The sequence below is a fragment of the Anser brachyrhynchus genome, assembly GCF_964034855.1.
Source record: "Anser brachyrhynchus genome assembly, contig: SCAFFOLD_219, whole genome shotgun sequence".
Taxonomy (NCBI): Eukaryota; Metazoa; Chordata; class Aves; order Anseriformes; family Anatidae; genus Anser; species Anser brachyrhynchus.
In genome coordinates this window covers 191,304-210,192 of record NW_027663887.1, presented here as the reverse complement: position 1 = coordinate 210,192, position 18,889 = coordinate 191,304, and the positions used below count along the sequence as shown (strand labels likewise).

General features: G+C 57.4%; 2 protein-coding genes across 52 annotated transcripts in view; both read left to right on the top strand.

Annotated features, from left to right (window-relative positions):
• LOC308186704 (uncharacterized protein) overlaps positions 1–18,889 on the top strand; it is a 79,857-nt gene that overhangs the window by 13,576 nt on the left and 47,392 nt on the right. For 32 of the 50 annotated variants that reach the window (XM_080608854.1, XM_080608843.1, XM_080608878.1 and 29 more), the window contains 6 exons: positions 5,665–5,736; positions 5,826–5,927; positions 6,288–6,395; positions 7,027–7,128; positions 8,137–8,244; positions 18,769–18,840. In XM_080608854.1, coding sequence (XP_080464980.1) covers positions 5,665–5,736; positions 5,826–5,927; positions 6,288–6,395; positions 7,027–7,128; positions 8,137–8,244; positions 18,769–18,840 — 564 coding nt within the window. Of the gene's footprint in view, positions 1–336; positions 634–998; positions 1,046–1,122; positions 1,341–1,944; positions 2,050–2,121; positions 2,312–4,139; positions 4,215–4,520; positions 4,587–5,023; positions 5,096–5,394; positions 5,467–5,664; positions 5,737–5,825; positions 5,928–6,287; positions 6,396–7,026; positions 7,129–8,136; positions 8,245–18,768; positions 18,841–18,889 lie in introns of all 50 variants that reach the window. The other 18 variants (XM_080608858.1, XM_080608864.1, XM_080608862.1 and 15 more) reach the window with 13 other exon arrangements.
• Positions 12,235–18,840, top strand: LOC308186709 (uncharacterized protein). 2 transcript variants are annotated; one of them, XM_080608888.1, is made up of 10 exons: positions 12,235–12,453; positions 12,692–12,862; positions 13,437–13,733; positions 14,099–14,440; positions 15,049–15,153; positions 15,226–15,415; positions 17,244–17,318; positions 17,625–17,690; positions 18,128–18,199; positions 18,499–18,840. In XM_080608888.1, the coding sequence occupies exons 4-10, from the start codon at positions 14,426–14,428 to the stop codon at positions 18,711–18,713; spliced, it is 738 nt and encodes a 245-aa protein (XP_080465014.1). In that variant the 5' UTR covers positions 12,235–12,453; positions 12,692–12,862; positions 13,437–13,733; positions 14,099–14,425; the 3' UTR covers positions 18,714–18,840. The 2 variants fall into 2 exon arrangements, 1 of the variants encoding a protein (XP_080465014.1); XR_013944198.1 differs by having other exon boundaries at positions 12,236–12,453; positions 17,863–18,199; positions 18,499–18,652.

The window sequence follows — 18,889 nt, the reverse complement described above, 5'->3', positions numbered from 1 at the left end:
TACCAAGTTGCAGCAAAAAAAAATAAAATTGCTTGAAAGCACATTAAGGACATTTCTGCCGGCATGGCAAAGCTGCCCAGGGTGTGGAAAGGGTTTTTGCAGTCTCCTTTCTTTCATCACTTCCCGCAGCGGGACGCAACCTTGTGCTGAATCCCAAGGAGATAAAATGAGCCATAGCCCAGAGACATTTCTGCTTTACGAGGTCCCCTCTGTGCTTTATTGTATTCCTTGAAATGAAAGCCAGTTTCTTTTATTTGCGTGGAGTTAGTCCCTTCTGCCTCTGCTCCTTGCACCTCACCTCCGTCCCCCCTGCCTGTCTCCCTCTCTATCCCCCAGCCGCAGTCCCTGCCCCGACCCTCTGGGTGCTGCAGGGACAGAAGGAATATTTCTTTGGAGACGCTGTCACGCTGGTGTGCACCACTCCCCCCAGCATCACTGGGAAGCTGACGTACCAAATTTTTGGCGAGGCTGGCTGGGCAGTTTCAGGATTTAGCTCGACGAATAACTACACGTTTGAGTTCGTCCTCTCCCGAATGCAACACAGGGGGCCGCATTTCTGCAGCTATTCCCTCAAGCAAGGTCGGAAGCAGCTCATATCCCCAACCAGCGAAAAACTGGTGATCAAGATTGGAGGTGAGCTGTGTGATTTCTTTATCTTTCTCTCTGCTTTCTCCCTCCTCTCTGAGAACTATTCAGATGCCCAAACGTGGGTGTCAGCTATCGCCCCGCAATGTGACAACTCACCTGGAAATCAGGATTGGTGGGCTTTGTGGTTTAACCCAGCCCATCGCCAAAATCAGTAGGATTTCTGGGTGGAGGATTTATCTTTCTGGGACCAGCATGGTCTGGAAGGTGGCTGCCACTGGCGCTCTTCTCATGTCGTGGCAGGAAGCCTACAATCCCAAGCTTTGCTGCATGCAGTGGGAAGGCAAACAACTGGAGATCCGTTTGTGCTGTCCTTATTGCTACGTCTCCATTTATTCCTCCCCTTTTCTCAGACCACCTTCCCCAGCCCCTGCTGACGGTGGAGTCCCCGCTGGGAGAGGTGATGGCAGGAGATCTCCTGAGCATCATCTGTAAGGCCCCTGGAGACGCCACTGTACGGAGGTTTCACTTCTACAGGGATGGCCAAGAGGTCCTCCCTACGACAGAAGGCTCTGAGGACAATGCAGCAGATCACGGGGGCAATTTAAGGACTTCCATGGTCCTCCAGCTCCCACGTGCTGGTCCCCAACAGAGTGGAAACTTTACCTGCAAGTATGAGGAAAAAAAGCCTGAGAGGTGGATCCCGTCCTTCACAAGCCAAGCCGTGTCTATCAGTATAAATGCCCAAAAGAAAGGTGAGCTGGCCATCCATCCACCCACCTAACAATCTGTCAGTCCATCCACCACCAACCCATCCACCCACCCATCCATCCATCCAGTAACCAGCCCATTAAACCATCCCTCTCTCCATCTGTCCATCCGTCTGTCCCTCCCTCTCTCCATTTTTTCCTGAAACGATTCCATTCCAGTCCCTGTACGTTCCTCTCCAAACTAGCTGATTTTTGCACCGGGCAGCTGCTCTATCTATCCGATCACCATCCTTCTGTCCATGACTCAGCCCACCCAGTCTTGCACCCACCTCTCCCTCCCTCTCAGCCCTTCCATCACCCCAACCACCCCAAACAAGTATCGAGCATCCCTCTGTCCACCTTTATGGCTCAGCAGCCTCTCCTTGGCCTCCCGAGCCATTGTTCCCAAATTTCTCAGTGCCTCCTGCAGAGCCAAGCAAGCGGGGAAAGTCTTTGGGTGTTCAGCACTCAGGACCTGAGCAGAATGCCTGGAGACGGAGGGGTGGGGAAAGGGAAAGAGAGATGGTGGCGGAACGATGCTCACAGCCTTCCCTCCGTCAGCACGCATGAACTGTGTCTACATCTCCTAACCTGTCCCACCCTCTTGCAGGGAAGAGCTGCTTCCTTCTTCTACGGCTCCTGGTTGTGGGCGGCTGCTTCCTCACCATCAACAGCCTCATCCTCCTCTTCTTCTGGGCCCGGGGGAGAACCAAAGGTACACCCTGAGCTGAGGGGGGAATCGCCCCACCTTTGGGCTCCCCACCACCCACCTCGCTCCTTCCCGCAGACGCCTCGTTCCTGTCTGGAGCCAGCCCTGCCGGGATCTCCCAGCTGCACGCCAGATCCCCACACACCCTTCAGGAGGAGAATAAGTATGAGGAACACTAATGAGAGGAAGATGCTGTGGGCGATTCCACCCCCTAAAGACCGCTCCCTGCTGAAGACGCATCCCAAAAGACTGGTGTGCAGCCAAACAGGTGCTCACCTGTGGGAAAACAAAGCAAGGAACGGTTCCTGGGAGGATGAAAGAAGTAGAAAGGGGTCGTTTCACGTGGTAGAGGGGAGGGAGGAGACATGGACGTTGTCGGGAAGGGTGATTGTGAAAGAGAAAATGAAGAAAGACCAGAAATAAAAATGGAAATTGTGAGGAAAAAGAAAGGAGTGAGAAAGGGTGAGAAATGAAATGGAGAGACAAACAGTGTGAGTGAAAAATGAGAGCATGGACAGAGGCTGAGACAGAGTGAGAGAGGGATGGGGAAGAAAAGGGATGCCAGGAGCATCGAGGAGGGCACGACGGTGGGAAGAGCAGGTTGGAGAGGTGAAGGAGAAGAAAAAAGGTGGAAGGAGAGCCCCCAAATCAGAACAAGCCCTTGTGCGGGTCATTAACTGGATGGCCACCGCTGTCACCTCGCCTGGTTGTCCCGGTGTGTTAGGGATGTTAGGGCATCCAGGGAGGGGTGGGAGAGCCGCTGCAGGTGGGGTGGGTGGCTGGGGGCTCTGGTGTTTGGGCTTTTGGAGGGGAATGTCCCATAGCCCATATACGTGGGAGCTGTGGGGCTGCAACAGGAGGATGCTGGAAATGCAGAGACTGGGAACGTGTGAAAATGTGGAGGTGGCATTTGAGCCCCTGGGGGTGGCGTACAGGGAACTGGGGGGATATTGGGGTGGGACGTTAAGGAGTGAGTGGTGGATATTTGGGGCATGTGCGGGGCTATGGGATATGGCATGCCACCAGCACTGGATATGAGGGGAATGCAGGGATGTGGGGAAGCTGCGTGATCAATACGGGAACCTGAGCTGATGGGGGCGCGCTGGGAAATCTGGCTATGGATGGCACTAAGGACAGGGGGCTTTGGGGATACGGCAGGCTGCTGGGGAGGGATATGGGGGCAGGAAGGAGATGGCGACCCTGCCGATGGGATACAGAGCGACTTTGGGGCAGTATGAGGCTGTGAGATATGAGGATAGCGGAACCGCTCTCTCCTGTCCTCCGCGGCCTTATCTCCACCTCGCAGCCTTCCTTCCCCTCCAGCCTCTTTCTGCCATGCCCTCAGCCCCCGGCAGCCAGCAGTGGATGAGAAAGAATCGATAGAGGGGAGGGAGCGTGCTGCCGGGCCATGAGGTCCCAACGCTGCTCCGTGACACCGGGAGGGCTGCGAGGTCACAATACCTCTCGGTGATGCAGTGCTGGGCCGTGACATCCCGACACCCCATTGTGACGCGGGGCCAGCCCACAGGCACTGCTCCGCACCGGTCCTGACAGCAGCAGTAGCTGCAGCTGCAGCGGCGGTGGTGGAAGCATGGTGCGAGTGTGGGGAGCCACGGCCCCTGCCTGCGTCCTCTTCCTCCTGCTGGTGGCCCTGTGTGCCCGGGGTGCCCAGGCTGCGCCATGGCGACCACCGGGAGCAGGTGGGTGGGCAGGGCCGGGGCCAACACCAAACCCTGGGCGGCATGGTGCTGCGCGGCACGCGTATGGATGGAGGGGACGGGGACGGGATGGCAGCAGGGCCGGGCGGGCACCGCGGGCAGGGGGCAGGCAGGAGGCAGAAGCCCCGCAGGGTGGCACGGTGGGGCCGTGGCTGCTGCGGGGTTGTTTCCTGCCGGGGGGGCCGGGAGCGGCGCTGGGGCCGAGAAGCCCGGGTCTGAGCCCCTGTGGGGCTGAGGCCGCTGGCCCCTCTTGGGAAATTTCCACCTGCATCTTTGTCCCGTGACATTGCCTCAGCCCCCTCAGTCACTGCAGGGTGCTGGGGAAGAGGGAGAGCACAGCATGCCATGGCAACGTCTCTCATCTCTGCTTGATTTTAGATGATGACGATGTTGGCTCTCGATATCCAGCTTCTCAGCTGGATCATGGTTTGGAGCCTCAGGAGGATCCCCGAGGTACGTTGCGAGTGTGCTTCCTTGAAGGAAGATGGCTAATGGGCTGTAATAGTTTATTCGGGGTCTTCCAAGCGCGTTTGTGCCTTGAGGGGGCTTGCACAAATGAGCCCTGAATATTTCTTCACTTGGAGAGATGCCACCCCTGCCCCTCTCCACAGAGAGGGAAGAACCCAGGCTTTTCTTCCTGTTTGGGCCATGTCATTACCTGAGCCCCAGCCAGTGCCTCCCGGTCACTGAGGAAGAGGCAGGCCCCAAGAGGCAATGGAAGCTCCCCTTACCTGTGTCTGATCCCACTTGTGCCCACAGGCAGTACTGGTCAAGTGCCTCCATGGAATCCTGCTCCTGAGCCTGCCAGTATGGGTCCCACAGGTGGTAAGTTGTCCGTGTTCATTTCCTTGCTGTTTGTTAAGGGTTTGTTGAGCTAGCTCAGCAAGGGTTCAGCTGCTCACTGGCCAGGGGGCTTCTCCATGACAAACATGGATGATCATTTTTCCCGGGGTCTGCACGCTCCCCCTGCAGTGGGGTCTTCCTTTGTGTCCAGCAGAGATCTTCCCGGAAGAAACACCTGAGGGGCCACATCTTTGGCGGCGTGGTCCCTGCGGGGTGTTGCGCACAGCCTGGAGAGAGGATTTGGGAAGAGGCCAAGAGGGAGCCTCCAGCTCAGCAGGCCCCTTTGCGGCTTTGGAAATCCTGGCTCGTGTCTGGGTCCCACATCCTTGCCTGAGCCCCCTCCAGTCGCTGCAGGTCACTAAGGAAGAGGTAGATCACACCATGCACGGGGAATGTTTCTCTTCTGTGCTTGATTGCAGCAGTTCTCGTAGGCTCTGGCTACTCGACACCTCAGCCTGATGTGGACCACGAGCCTCAGGTTAATCTGCCAGGTAAGTCAGCGGAAGGCAGGAGCATCTAGGTGCTGCAGAGCCAGCAGGCACCTTGCGCTTGAGTTGAGACCTGGGGTGGGCACGGGGAGGGCCCTTCTCCGGGCAGCTCCACGCACGCTTAGTTTGTACCAGCACCGTGCCACTGCAGGCACCCAGCAACTGTTTGCAAGATGCTCTGGAGTGGCAGGGAGAGACGAGTGCCGTGGAGCAGTCCCCTCTTTGAACCGCATTCTCTGTCACTCTGGTCAGAAGGAGTATGTTGGCGTAGTTCACAGGAGGGACTCCACTTGTGTTTACAGATGGGACCGAAGGCGAAGGTGATCCAGGCTCCCAGATGGGTTCCAGGACTGAAGCTCTGGGAGATGGCCTGGGTAAGTTGTGGCTTTTGACTTCCTTTGAGAGCTGCCAGCTCAAAGCCCAAACGTCAGCCAGGCATCTCTGCAGGTGGGAGGGTATAGACCGGCACGTGTGTGTGCCCTGTCAAGGCACGAGCCCTGGTATGCTCTCCTACTGAGCTATTGATGTAGATGGCGCTGGGACAGAAACTTCTCACGGGGCTTTGGTTGCAGAAGTGTCCCCAGGGAGGGCTTTGCCAGACCCTCGGCTGCTTCCTGCGCTGGAGCCCAGCTGGTATCCCAGGGGTGGGAAGTCATTTCACTGACTTTACAAACGAAGCCCTGGTCCTCCAAATTGCACTGGTGCCAAAGTTAACTTCCTACTTTCTGTTCAGGTCCTCTAACAGCGAAGGACAATGCTGAAATAAGAAAATCTTCCCCAACATCCCCTGACATCGTAGAGGATCTCATAAAGGAGTTAGACGAGGCAGCACATGGTGGGTGTATTTCACTCTGTCCGCCATAAGACTTGGGAAGCTGAGGTTCTAAATCCATGTGTGGACACACCGTAACCTGCACAGCAGGAAGGGATGGATCAGAGCGGAGACACTCAATTTCACACCTGGCAGGCAGTGGTGAGCCTCAGAGAAGGCCGAGAGCCTCTGCTGCCGCTTGTGGGTCACGCCGTGTCCCAGGGGCAGCTGCTAGCCCAGCACTACCATAAGTGGTCCGAGCTGTTCCGTGCAAACATTGGTATCCAGCCAGCAGCAACTGGTGTGTGCTTGCAGCTGTGCCCAGAATATGGTTCAAGGAGGAGCAGTTCCTTGTAGTCACACTGTCCTGCTTTCTTTCTAAAGGGCTGGTTAGAGAGACTGTGCCGAAGGAGGTGCTTTGGCGAGGAAGCGGTCGCACGCTGCCACTCTCTGACAAACGAACAGGGGCAACACAGGCAACTGCCCCACCAGGTAAAGGCTGTTTCTTGGTCATCCGCTGTCACCAACCAGAACCAGCATGCGTGTGCAGGTTCTTGCCCTGGTACCCGCTCTTGCAGCTCATGTCAGCAGCCAAACCCAAGAGTGTCAGTAGGCAGCAAGTGTTGCAGAGGAAGGCAGGAGTGGCTCCCTGAGGATGGCTGTCTTCCCCGGGCTGTGACAGCATGTGAGAGCAGTGCAGCGGAGAGACGCTCACAAAGCTCTGTGGCTGTGGCTAGAGAGGGGTCACCTCCCAGCGCACCCAGTTCCCAGGGATTTTGGAACCTTGCTCTTGGGGGAACGAGGCCATGAGAAGCCCATTGAGCAGACGATGGGAAACGGGACCCCTCCTATGAGCTGAGGCCCAGAGTGATGCCCTGACCCAGTGCAAACAGGGCACTGCCATAGAGCTACTGATGTAGGTGTCGATGTGACAGAAACTTCTCACGGGGCTTTGGTTGCAGAATTGTCTCCAGGGAGGGCTTTGCCAGATCCTCAGCTGCTTCCTGCGCTGGAGCCCAGCTGGTATCCCAGGGGTGGGAAGTCATTTCACTGACTTCACAAACTAAGCCCTGCTTCTCCAAATTGCACTGGTGCCAAAGTTAACTTCCTACTTTCTGTTCAGGTCCTCTAAGAGCAAAGGACAATGCTGAAATAAGAAAATCTTCCCCAACATCCCCTGACATCATAGAGGATCTCATAAAGGAGTTAGACGAGGCAGCACATGGTGGGTATATTTCACTCTGTCCGCCATAAGACTTGGGAAGCTGAGGTTCTAAATCCATGTGTGGACACACCGTAACCTGCACAGCAGGAAGGGATGGATCAGAGCGGAGACACTCAATTTCACACCTGGCAGGCACTGGTGAGCGCCAGAGAAGGCCGAGAGCCTCTGCTGCCGCTTGTGGGTCACGCCGTGTCCCAGGGGCAGCTGCTAGCCCAGCACTACCATAAGTGGTCCGAGCTGTTCCGTGCAAACATTGGTATCCAGCCAGCAGCAAAGGGCTTCTGCTGAACTTGTGTTCAGCTCCCGCACAGCGCTGCTTGCAGCTGGGCGAGTTCAAGGCAGGAGGCACAGCCCAAGCAGTCCTTGCTGTCTCATTTGCCGGGAGACACATGTCACTGCAGGGGAAAAGCACCCTTGGCGCTTACCTCAGTTTCAGCTGATTTAGCTGTCCAATTCTAGTTGGGTTTCAAATGACTTGGCTGTGCTTCTCCTCTTGTTTGGGGACTGTGGGCTCTTCCCTGATGCCCACGACTGTGCCCACAACATGGTTCAAGAGCTTGCGGCTCAGCCTGATGTGTGTGACTCTTGCCCTTCCCATGGGATGGAGTCAGCATGATGGGATGGACATGCTTCTCAGAAGGGCTGTTCCTGCCTCTGAACTGGATGCAGCTTTTTTCTGTCCTCTTTGAAGGCACGAATTGAGCAACATCTTGCAGTGTGCCAAAAATGCACTATGTGCGATGTGAACAAGAAGATCTCCTGCAATCTCCTGGTCTCGCAGCAGGCCAGATTTTGCTGTCTGTGCTGGTAGACTGCCAGGAGTCGAACACTTAGATTTTTCTTTGTGAATGACATGTTGTTTGGAGTAGTGAGTACCTCCCCCAGAAGCCCAGGCCGTAGCTTCTAAACTTTAGGGATGTCTTTTGAGAAGCACTACCTTTCAAAGATACCGTCCTCGAAAGGAGGAGCGGTTCCTTAGGGTCACACTGTCCTGCTTTCTTTCTAAAGGGCTGGTTAGAGAGACTGTGCCGAAGAAGGTGCTTTGGCGAGGAAGCGGTCGCACGCTGCCGCTCCCTGGCAAAAGAACAGAGCCAGTGAAGTCAACTGCCCCACCAGGTAAAGGCTGTTTCTTGGTCATCCGCTGTCACCAACCAGAACCAGCATGCGTGTGCAGGTTCTTGCCCTGGTACCCGCTCTTGCAGCTCATGTCAGCAGCCAAACCCAAGAGTGTCAGTAGGCAGCAAGTGTTGCAGAGGAAGGCAGGAGTGGCTCCCTGAGGATGGCTGTCTTCCCCGGGCTGTGACAGCATGTGAGAGCAGTGCAGCGGAGAGACGCTCACAAAGCTCTGTGGCTGTGGCTAGAGAGGGGTCACCTCCCAGCGCACCCAGTTCCCAGGGATTTTGGAACCTTGCTCTTGGGGGAACGAGGCCGTCAGAAGCCCACTGAGCAGACGATGGGAAACGGGACCCCTCCTGTGAGCTGAGGCCCAGAGTGATGCCCTGACCCAGTGCAGATGGGGCACTGCCTCACTGGCACTCCTGGGCTCCCGAATTTTGTTCAGTTTTGTCCCTAAGGCTCCGAGTGTGCCTCGAGCAGCGAAGGTGGGCAAGCGCCTAAGACCTTTTAGAACTCCAAAGAGCTGGGGGAGCAAACCTGAGACACTGGGCCCTCAGCATTATGGCAGGGGAAACAAAGGATGGAGGGAAAACAAAGCTGAGAGGCAAAAGGGAGGCTCCAGAGTGCCTTGAGTTGCAGTGCCTTTGGCAGATTCCCCAGCTTCTGCTGAACCTCAGGAAGCATTGCGGCCTGAGGATTTTCACTTGCTCAAAGATGCTAACCAAATGAAACAGAACACTTCCTGGCAATGTCAGACCTCCGGTGAGATTACCAGTAGTGCGCAGGACACAGCAATGTCCACAATTGTTCTTGCAGGCGTGGATGGGGAGAACAATGCAAACACTGCGAAGCGCCAATATTTCCTAAGTTCCTGGATAGCAGGCACTGTGGCATTCTCGGCTCCCCTCCTGTTTTTGATAGTTGTGTGCTGCGTGCGTGCTTATCCGGCGTTGGAGGCATAAAAATCAGTGAGTTGTTGTTCCCCCGCTCCCTCTCCTCCTCTCCCCCTCCCAAATTCTTTACCGTATCTTTGTCAACATTATTATGTGGCTGCTGCCAGCCAGGAAGCAGTTGTCGTTAGCGTATTGTGAAGTGAGCAGTTAGTTTTTGACCAGACTCTTCTGAAATTTCTGCTGTCCAGTGCTTTAGGTGGCCTCTAATTCCTGGGCATTCTGTTCTGGAGCCCATTTTTCTGTTGCTGGTCTTAGCGAAGCTTGGCCCTTCCGCAGCAAGAGCAGAGCCAGGGACAGCCGTAGGCAAAGCGAGGTCAGGAAGAGAAATGCAGGAGCTGAGAGAGGGTGCCATCGGAGAGAGAAGCGCAGCAGTGCCAGTTCCCCCCCAGCACAAGGCACCCTGTTCTGGGATGCCCTGAATTGCAGGTGTCCGCCTCAGCCAAGGTGTGCCAGCTACTGGGAGCATGGGGATGAGCCCTGCCAGCTGCGGGCATTGCCTTGGAGAGGGGCAGTCGGTGTGTCACAGCCGCACCTGAGCGCTGCCAGCGTGCGTGTCCTCAGCACACACAGAGCTTGTGTGTTTAATTACACATCCCAAAGAGCGGATGGGCAGCACCTCCCCGAACAGGGAGCCGAGGCCGTCACCTTGTTGGGCCAGGGCCAGGGCCGGGCAGGGAGCTGAGTACTGGTCCTTGCAAGGCGCTCTGAAAAAGGGCAGCCGGTGGCTGTTGGGACCCGGTCGTGCTGAGCCCGGCTGTGGACCCCTGTCTCTGCGGGGGCCAGGTCTTCTTGCTGGGACAGCACGTGCAGAGCAGGCAGGTCAGGATGGCTGGCGAGGCGCTGGGGAGGAGACAAGCTGGGGCAGGATGTGGAGGGGAGCAGAGTCCCAGCCGAGGGCACAGGGCACCCTGTTTTCTGCACAGAGCACTGTGTGCCCACAGCTCACGCACAGCCGGGTGCCTGCACCCTGCTGCCTCGCACCCGCCTGGCACCGCAGCCGCAGCACGGCCTCAGCAAGTTCCTGTCTCCGCAGGCGCCTCGCCGCAGCCCAGGCAGCCCAGACTGACACCCGCAGCCGCTCCGTGAGCCCCTACAGGCAGCCTGACCACCGTGGTACGCCTGAGAGCCAGGCCCGATGCCAGCAGCCACCATCAGTGCCTGGAAGAGCGGCCCGCCTGCCACCAGCCCAGCCTCCACGGCCCCCAAGCCCGGCAGCGGATCAGTGGAAGGTGCACGACCGGCCCAGTACCCACCAGTCCTCGTGGGCACAGACGCCGCCCCCACGGCCCCCTCCACCCTCTTCCAAGGGCTGGGGCAGGCCCCCCCGGGGTGCAGCCTTGGCCACACTTCCAATAAACATTGAATAATACAGCACAGCAGTCCGGGTCTTATGTACAGCAACAGCCAGGAACCCACAGCAGGACTTTGTGACTGATCGACAAGTAAGCCTGAGGGTCCTCGGTGCTGGGGGTCAGCCAGACTGTGCCCACCATGCAGGGAACGCAGGGGAAGGGAGCTGGGGAGCAGCACAGCAGGAGCAGACAGAAGGGCTGTGAGCGCGGCAGCGACCCTGCACAGCGCTCACCCGAGAACCCCCTGCTCAAACTGGCAGTGCCGCAGCCACACACAAGCGCGGGCCCTTCCTGATCCTGGGCCGAGGCCAGGCTCCCCACAGCCAGCCCTCCTCAGGTCCTGACCCTGCACGGATGGCCGATTTTGGCCAGGGCGCCCCATGCCAACGCTCCCACGGCTCAGCTCTCCTCAAGGGGTACAAGAGAAAAATCCCAGCTCATTGCCCAAGTCTCCCTTGTGCTGGGCCCCACAGCTGGATGCTCTGCTCTGGGGAGGGGGGTTTCACGAGGGCACAGCACACGGGGAGAACGGCTTTTCACTGGTGACGATAGCAAGATTGAGTGGCTGAGCAATTACAAAGACAGCTCTTCCTTTCCGTAGCATATTCTCCCCTTTTTAAAGGACAGGCTCAGCTCAGTTTTTACCAGATTGTGGTGTTTTTTATTTATTTCTTTACATCATGCAAACAGTGTGTAATATACTTCTTTTTGCTGCACTACCATCCTGAGTGGAACAACAGCTATTAAGACTAGAGGTAGAAAGAGGCGACTGAGGGGAGGCCTCACGGCGGCCCTCAGCTTCCTGAGGAGGGGAGTGGAGGGGCAGGCGCTGATCTCTTCTCTCTGGGGGCCCGAGGGAACAGCACGGAGCTTCATTGCCTCAGCCCCCTCCAGTCGCTGCAGGTCACTAAGGAAGAGGTAGATCGCAGCATGCTCCACACACGCTTACTTTTGTACCAGCACGGTGCCACTGCAGGTGCCCAGCAGCCGTCTGCAAGGCGCTCTTGAGTGGAAGGGAGAGACGAGTGCCGTGGAGCAGTCCCCCGATTCTCCCATCAAAAAGTGCCCCCATTCCGAAGCCTTTGGGTACACCTGAACTCCCCTGGGGAGCCTTTATGCAACCCCACACAACAGGACTCTGCGCCTTCTCTCTCTCCAGACCCTAACCCTAATTAAGGCCCCCCCCATAGCCACTAAGACCCCCCCCCCCAAGCCATTAAGGATCCTCCCTGGGACCCCCCCAACCCCCCCCCAGGATATTAAGCCTAACCCTAATTACACCCCTAATTAAGCCTGTCAACCCAAGCCTTTGGGTAGACCTGACCTCCCTTTGGGAGCCTTTACACAGCCCCACACACAACAGGACTCTGCGCCTTCTTTCTGAACAACCCCGACCCTAACCCTAATTACGCCCCTAATTAAGCCTCCCAACGGAATCCGTTGGGTACCCCTGAACTCCCTTGGGGAGCCTTTACTCAACCCCCTACACAACGGGACCCTGCGCCTTCTCTCTCTCCAAACTACCCTAAATGTAACCCTAATTACGCCCCTAATGAAGCCTCCCAGCAGCAGCCTTTGGGTAGACCTGCTGTCCCTTTCTCCTCCCCCCCCGAACCACATCTCCCAGCACCCCCCGGCGGGCCGTTCCCTCCCAGCTCCCCCCGTTTCCACCCCGTTTCGTCGCCCTGACGCCATCTCCCCGCGCCATGAAGCCTCCCCCCCGGCCCCGCCTGGTCCCGGCCCGCTTCGCCGAGGCCCCGGCGGGGAGGCCCCGGGCCGCGGCCTGGTCGCTGCGGGAGAAGCGATCGCTGCTGGCGGCGCTGCGGGCCCAGGCCGCCCTCGGCCTCCCGGAGCTCCAGGCCCGGCCGCTGCGGGAGAGCCTCCCCCGGCGGAGCGAGGCCGAGGTGGGCCCGGGGGGGGGCTTAAAATCCATGGGGGGGGCCTTAATATCCCAGGGGTTCCTTAATATCCCGGGGGGGGGCTTAATGGCCCGGGGGGGGTCCTTAATATGCTTGGGGGGGTCTCAGGGAGGGTCCTTAATGGCTTGGGGGGGGGGAGTCTTAGTAATCTGGGGGGGGGGGGGCCTTAACATCGCCAGATGGTCTCCGAGGAAGGTAACTCCTCTGGGGTCTCCTTAAACAGGGGCTGAGCTGCTGGGGGCACGGCTGGATTTGGGGTCCCACAGGTGTGACTGTCTGGGAGACCCTCAGCCTCATTCCCCCTCCCCATAACAACCCAGTGGTGAAATTGGGTGCTGGGGATTTTTCGTTATCTCACTTTGTTGAGGTCCTGCCTCGTGTCAACACACTGGTGGTGAGTGGAAACCCCTTGAGACCCAACCCCTTCCCGGCCCTCTCCTTCCCACACCTGCTCCTCCTATTTTGGGTGTGGGTCAATGGTATTTTTGTAGGGTTTGCAGCTGGGGGCAGGTAGGGAGGTGGAGACCAAACGTGTTTTCCCAGTGGCTGCTGTGGAGGAGCATCAGCGACGGGTTTTACCCTTCACCCTTAGCCTTTTCAACCCCCCTTCCCCATTTCCTATTTTCATAAATTACCAAGTTGCAGCAAAAAAAAATAAAATTGCTTGAAAGCACATTAAGGACATTTCTGCCGGCATGGCAAAGCTGCCCAGGGTGTGGAAAGGGTTTTTGCAGTCTCCTTTCTTTCATCACTTCCCGCAGCGGGACGCAACCTTGTGCTGAATCCCAAGGAGATAAAATGAGCCATAGCCCAGAGACATTTCTGCTTTACGAGGTCCCCTCTGTGCTTTATTGTATTCCTTGAAATGAAAGCCAGTTTCTTTTATTTGCGTGGAGTTAGTCCCTTCTGCCTCTGCTCCTTGCACCTCACCTCCGTCCCCCCTGCCTGTCTCCCTCTCTATCCCCCAGCCGCAGTCCCTGCCCCGACCCTCTGGGTGCTGCAGGGACAGAAGGAATATTTCTTTGGAGACGCTGTCACGCTGGTGTGCACCACTCCCCCCAGCATCACTGGGAAGCTGACGTACCAAATTTTTGGCGAGGCTGGCTGGGCAGTTTCAGGATTTAGCTCGACGAATAACTACACGTTTGAGTTCGTCCTCTCCCGAATGCAACACAGGGGGCCGCATTTCTGCAGCTATTCCCTCAAGCAAGGTCGGAAGCAGCTCATATCCCCAACCAGCGAAAAACTGGTGATCAAGATTGGAGGTGAGCTGTGTGATTTCTTTATCTTTCTCTCTGCTTTCTCCCTCCTCTCTGAGAACTATTCAGATGCCCAAACGTGGGTGTCAGCTATCGCCCCGCAATGTGACAACTCACCTGGAAATCAGGATTGGTGGGCTTTGTGGTTTAACCCAGCCCATCCCCAAAATCAGTAGGATTTCTGGGTGGAGGATTTATCTTTCTGGGACCAGCATGGTCTGGAAGGTGGCTGCCACTGGCGCTCTTCTCATGTCGTGGCAGGAAGCCTACAATCCCAAGCTTTGCTGCATGCAGTGGGAAGGCAAACAACTGGAGATCCGTTTGTGCTGTCCTTATTGCTACGTCTCCATTTATTCCTCCCCTTTTCTCAGACCACCTTCCCCAGCCCCTGCTGACGGTGGAGTCCCCGCTGGGAGAGGTGATGGCAGGAGATCTCCTGAGCATCATCTGTAAGGCCCCTGGAGACGCCACTGTACGGAGGTTTCACTTCTACAGGGATGGCCAAGAGGTCCTCCCTACGACAGAAGGCTCTGAGGACAATGCAGCAGATCACGGGGGCAATTTAAGGACTTCCATGGTCCTCCAGCTCCCACGTGCTGGTCCCCAACAGAGTGGAAACTTTACCTGCAAGTATGAGGAAAAAAAGCCTGAGAGGTGGATCCCGTCCTTCACAAGCCAAGCCGTGTCTATCAGTATAAATGCCCAGAAGAAAGGTGAGCTGGCCATCCATCCACCCACCTAACAATCTGTCAGTCCATCCACCACCAACCCATCCATCCATCCACCCATCCATCCATCCAGTAACCAGCCCATTAAACCATCCCTCTCTCCATCTGTCCATCCGTCTGTCCCTCCCTCTCTCCATTTTTTCCTGAAACGATTCCATTCCAGTCCCTGTACGTTCCTCTCCAAACTAGCTGATTTTTGCACCGGGCAGCTGCTCTATCTATCCGATCACCATCCTTCTGTCCATGACTCAGCCCACCCAGTCTTGCACCCACCTCTCCCTCCCTCTCAGCCCTTCCACCACCCCAACCACCCCAAACAAGTATCGAGCATCCCTCTGTCCACCTTTATGGCTCATCAGCCTCTCCTTGGCCTCCCGAGCCATTGTTCCCAAATTTCTCAGTGCCTCCTGCAGAGCCAAGCAAGCGGGGAAAGTCTTTGGGTGTTCAGCACTCAGGACCTGAGCAGAATGCCTGGAGACGGAGGGGTGGGGAAAGGGAAAGAGAGATGGTGGCGGAACGATGCTCACAGCCTTCCCTCCGTCAGCACGCATGAACTGTGTCTACATCTCCTAACCTGTCCCACCCTCTTGCAGGGAAGAGCTGCTTCCTTCTTCTACGGCTCCTGGTTGTGGGCGGCTGCTTCCTCACCATCAACAGCCTCATCCTCCTCTTCTTCTGGGCCCGGGGGAGAACCAAAGGTACACCCTGAGCTGAGGGGGGAATCGCCCCACCTTTGGGCTCCCCACCACCCACCTCGCTCCTTCCCGCAGACGCCTCGTTCCTGTCTGGAGCCAGCCCTGCCGGGATCTCCCAGCTGCACGCCAGATCCCCACACACCCTTCAGGAGGAGAATAAGTATGAGGAACACTAATGAGAGGAAGATGCTGTGGGCGATTCCACCCCCTAAAGACCGCTCCCTGCTGAAGACGCATCCCAAAAGACTGGTGTGCAGCCAAACAGGTGCTCACCTGTGGGAAAACAAAGCAAGGAACGGTTCCTGGGAGGATGAAAGAAGTAGAAAGGGGTCGTTTCACGTGGTAGAGGGGAGGGAGGAGACATGGACGTTGTCGGGAAGGGTGATTGTGAAAGAGAAAATGAAGAAAGACCAGAAATAAAAATGGAAATTGTGAGGAAAAAGAAAGGAGTGAGAAAGGGTGAGAAATGAAATGGAGAGACAAACAGTGTGAGTGAAAAATGAGAGCATGGACAGAGGCTGAGACAGAGTGAGAGAGGGATGGGGAAGAAAAGGGATGCCAGGAGCATCGAGGAGGGCACGACGGTGGGAAGAGCAGGTTGGAGAGGTGAAGGAGAAGAAAAAAGGTGGAAGGAGAGCCCCCAAATCAGAACAAGCCCTTGTGCGTGTCATTAACTGGATGGCCACCGCTGTCACCTCGCCTGGTTGTCCCGGTGTGTTAGGGATGTTAGGGCATCCAGGGAGGGGTGGGAGAGCCGCTGCAGGTGGGGTGGGTGGCTGGGGGCTCTGGTGTTTGGGCTTTTGGAGGGGAATGTCCCATAGCCCATATACGTGGGAGCTGTGGGGCTGCAACAGGAGGATGCTGGAAATGCAGAGACTGGGAACGTGTGAAAATGTGGAGGTGGCATTTGAGCCCCTGGGGGTGGCGTACAGGGAACTGGGGGGATATTGGGGTGGGACGTTAAGGAGTGAGTGGTGGATATTTGGGGCATGTGCGGGGCTATGGGATATGGCATGCCACCAGCACTGGATATGAGGGGAATGCAGGGATGTGGGGAAGCTGCGTGATCAATACGGGAACCTGAGCTGATGGGGGCGCGCTGGGAAATCTGGCTATGGATGGCACTAAGGACAGGGGGCTTTGGGGATACGGCAGGCTGCTGGGGAGGGATATGGGGGCAGGAAGGAGATGGCGACCCTGCCGATGGGATACAGAGCGACTTTGGGGCAGTATGAGGCTGTGAGATATGAGGATAGCGGAACCGCTCTCTCCTGTCCTCCGCGGCCTTATCTCCACCTCGCAGCCTTCCTTCCCCTCCAGCCTCTTTCTGCCATGCCCTCAGCCCCCGGCAGCCAGCAGTGGATGAGAAAGAATCGATAGAGGGGAGGGAGCGTGCTGCCGGGCCATGAGGTCCCAACGCTGCTCCGTGACACCGGGAGGGCTGCGAGGTCACAATACCTCTCGGTGATGCAGTGCTGGGCCGTGACATCCCGACACCCCATTGTGACGCGGGGCCAGCCCACAGGCACTGCTCCGCACCGGTCCTGACAGCAGCAGTAGCTGCAGCTGCAGCGGCGGTGGTGGAAGCATGGTGCGAGTGTGGGGAGCCACGGCCCCTGCCTGCGTCCTCTTCCTCCTGCTGGTGGCCCTGTGTGCCCGGGGTGCCCAGGCTGCGCCATGGCGACCACCGGGAGCAGGTGGGTGGGCAGGGCCGGGGCCAACACCAAACCCTGGGCGGCATGGTGCTGCGCGGCACGCGTATGGATGGAGGGGACGGGGACGGGATGGCAGCAGGGCCGGGCGGGCACCGCGGGCAGGGGGCAGGCAGGAGGCAGAAGCCCCGCAGGGTGGCACGGTGGGGCCGTGGCTGCTGCGGGGTTGTTTCCTGCCGGGGGGGCCGGGAGCGGCGCTGGGGCCGAGAAGCCCGGGTCTGAGCCCCTGTGGGGCTGAGGCCGCTGGCCCCTCTTGGGAAATTTCCACCTGCATCTTTGTCCCGTGACATTGCCTCAGCCCCCTCAGTCACTGCAGGGTGCTGGGGAAGAGGGAGAGCACAGCATGCCATGGCAACGTCTCTCATCTCTGCTTGATTTTAGATGATGACGGTGTTGCTTCTCCATATCCAGCTTCTCAGCTGGATCATGGTTTGGAGCCTCAGGAGGATCCCCGAGGTACGTTGCGAGTGTGCTTCCTTGAAGGAAGATGGCTAATGGGCTGTAATAGTTTATTCGGGGTCTTCCAAGCGCGTTTGTGCCGTGAGGGGGCTTGCACAAATGAGCCCTGAATATTTCTTCACTTGGAGAGATGCCACCCCTGCCCCTCTCCACAGAGAGGGAAGAACCCAGGCTTTTCTTCCTGTTTGGGCCATGTCATTACCTGAGCCCCAGCCAGTGCCTCCCGGTCACTGAGGAAGAGGCAGGCCCCAAGAGGCAATGGAAGCTCCCCTCACCTGTGTCTGATCCCACTTGTGCCCACAGGCAGTACTGGTCAAGTGCCTCCATGGAATCCTGCTCCTGAGCCTGCCAGTATGGGTCCCACAGGTGGTAAGTTGTCCGTGTTCATTTCCTTGCTGTTTGTTAAGGGTTTGTTGAGCTAGCTCAGCAAGGGTTCAGCTGCTCACTGGCCAGGGGGCTTCTCCATGACAAACATGGATGATCATTTTTCCCGGGGTCTGCACGCTCCCCCTGCAGTGGGGTCTTCCTTTGTGTCCAGCAGAGATCTTCCCGTAAGAAACACCTGAGGGGCCACATCTTTGGCGGCGTGGTCCCTGCGGGGTGTTGCGCACAGCCTGGAGAGAGGATTTGGGAAGAGGCCAAGAGGGAGCCTCCAGCTCAGCAGGCCCCTTTGCGGCTTTGGAAATCCTGGCTCGTGTCTGGGTCCCACATCCTTGCCTGAGCCCCCTCCAGTCGCTGCAGGTCACTAAGGAAGAGGTAGATCACACCATGCACGGGGAATGTTTCTCTTCTGTGCTTGATTGCAGCAGTTCTCGTAGGCTCTGGCTACTCGACACCTCAGCCTGATGTGGACCACGAGCCTCAGGTTAATCTGCCAGGTAAGTCAGCGGAAGGCAGGAGCATCTAGGTGCTGCAGAGCCAGCAGGCACCTTGCGCTTGAGTTGAGACCTGGGGTGGGCACGGGGAGGGCCCTTCTCCGGGCAGCTCCACGCACGCTTAGTTTGTACCAGCACCGTGCCACTGCAGGCACCCAGCAACTGTTTGCAAGATGCTCTGGAGTGGCAGGGAGAGACGAGTGCCGTGGAGCAGTCCCCTCTTTGAACCGCATTCTCTGTCACTCTGGTCAGAAGGAGTATGTTGGCGTAGTTCACAGGAGGGACTCCACTTGTGTTTACAGATGGGACCGAAGGCGAAGGTGATCCAGGCTCCCAGATGGGTTCCAGGACTGAAGCTCTGGGAGATGGCCTGGGTAAGTTGTGGCTTTTGACTTCCTTTGAGAGCTGCCAGCTCAAAGCCCAAACGTCAGCCAGGCATCTCTGCAGGTGGGAGGGTATAGACCGGCACGTGTGTGTGCCCTGTCAAGGCACGAGCCCTGGTATGCTCTCCTACTGAGCTATTGATGTAGATGGCGCTGGGACAGAAACTTCTCACGGGGCTTTGGTTGCAGAAGTGTCCCCAGGGAGGGCTTTGCCAGACCCTCGGCTGCTTCCTGCGCTGGAGCCCAGCTGGTATCCCAGGGGTGGGAAGTCATTTCACTGACTTTACAAACGAAGCCCTGGTCCTCCAAA

What these genes read in the sequence shown, in the direction of transcription:
- LOC308186709 (XM_080608888.1), top strand. An exon ending in ACTGGTGTGCAGCCAAACAG is followed by an intron (nt 15,416 to 17,243) that starts GTGCTCACCTGT and finishes GCTTGATTTTAG; the next exon opens with ATGATGACGGTGTTGCTTCT. An exon ending in GCCTCAGGAGGATCCCCGAG is followed by an intron (nt 17,319 to 17,624) that starts GTACGTTGCGAG and finishes TTGTGCCCACAG; the next exon opens with GCAGTACTGGTCAAGTGCCT.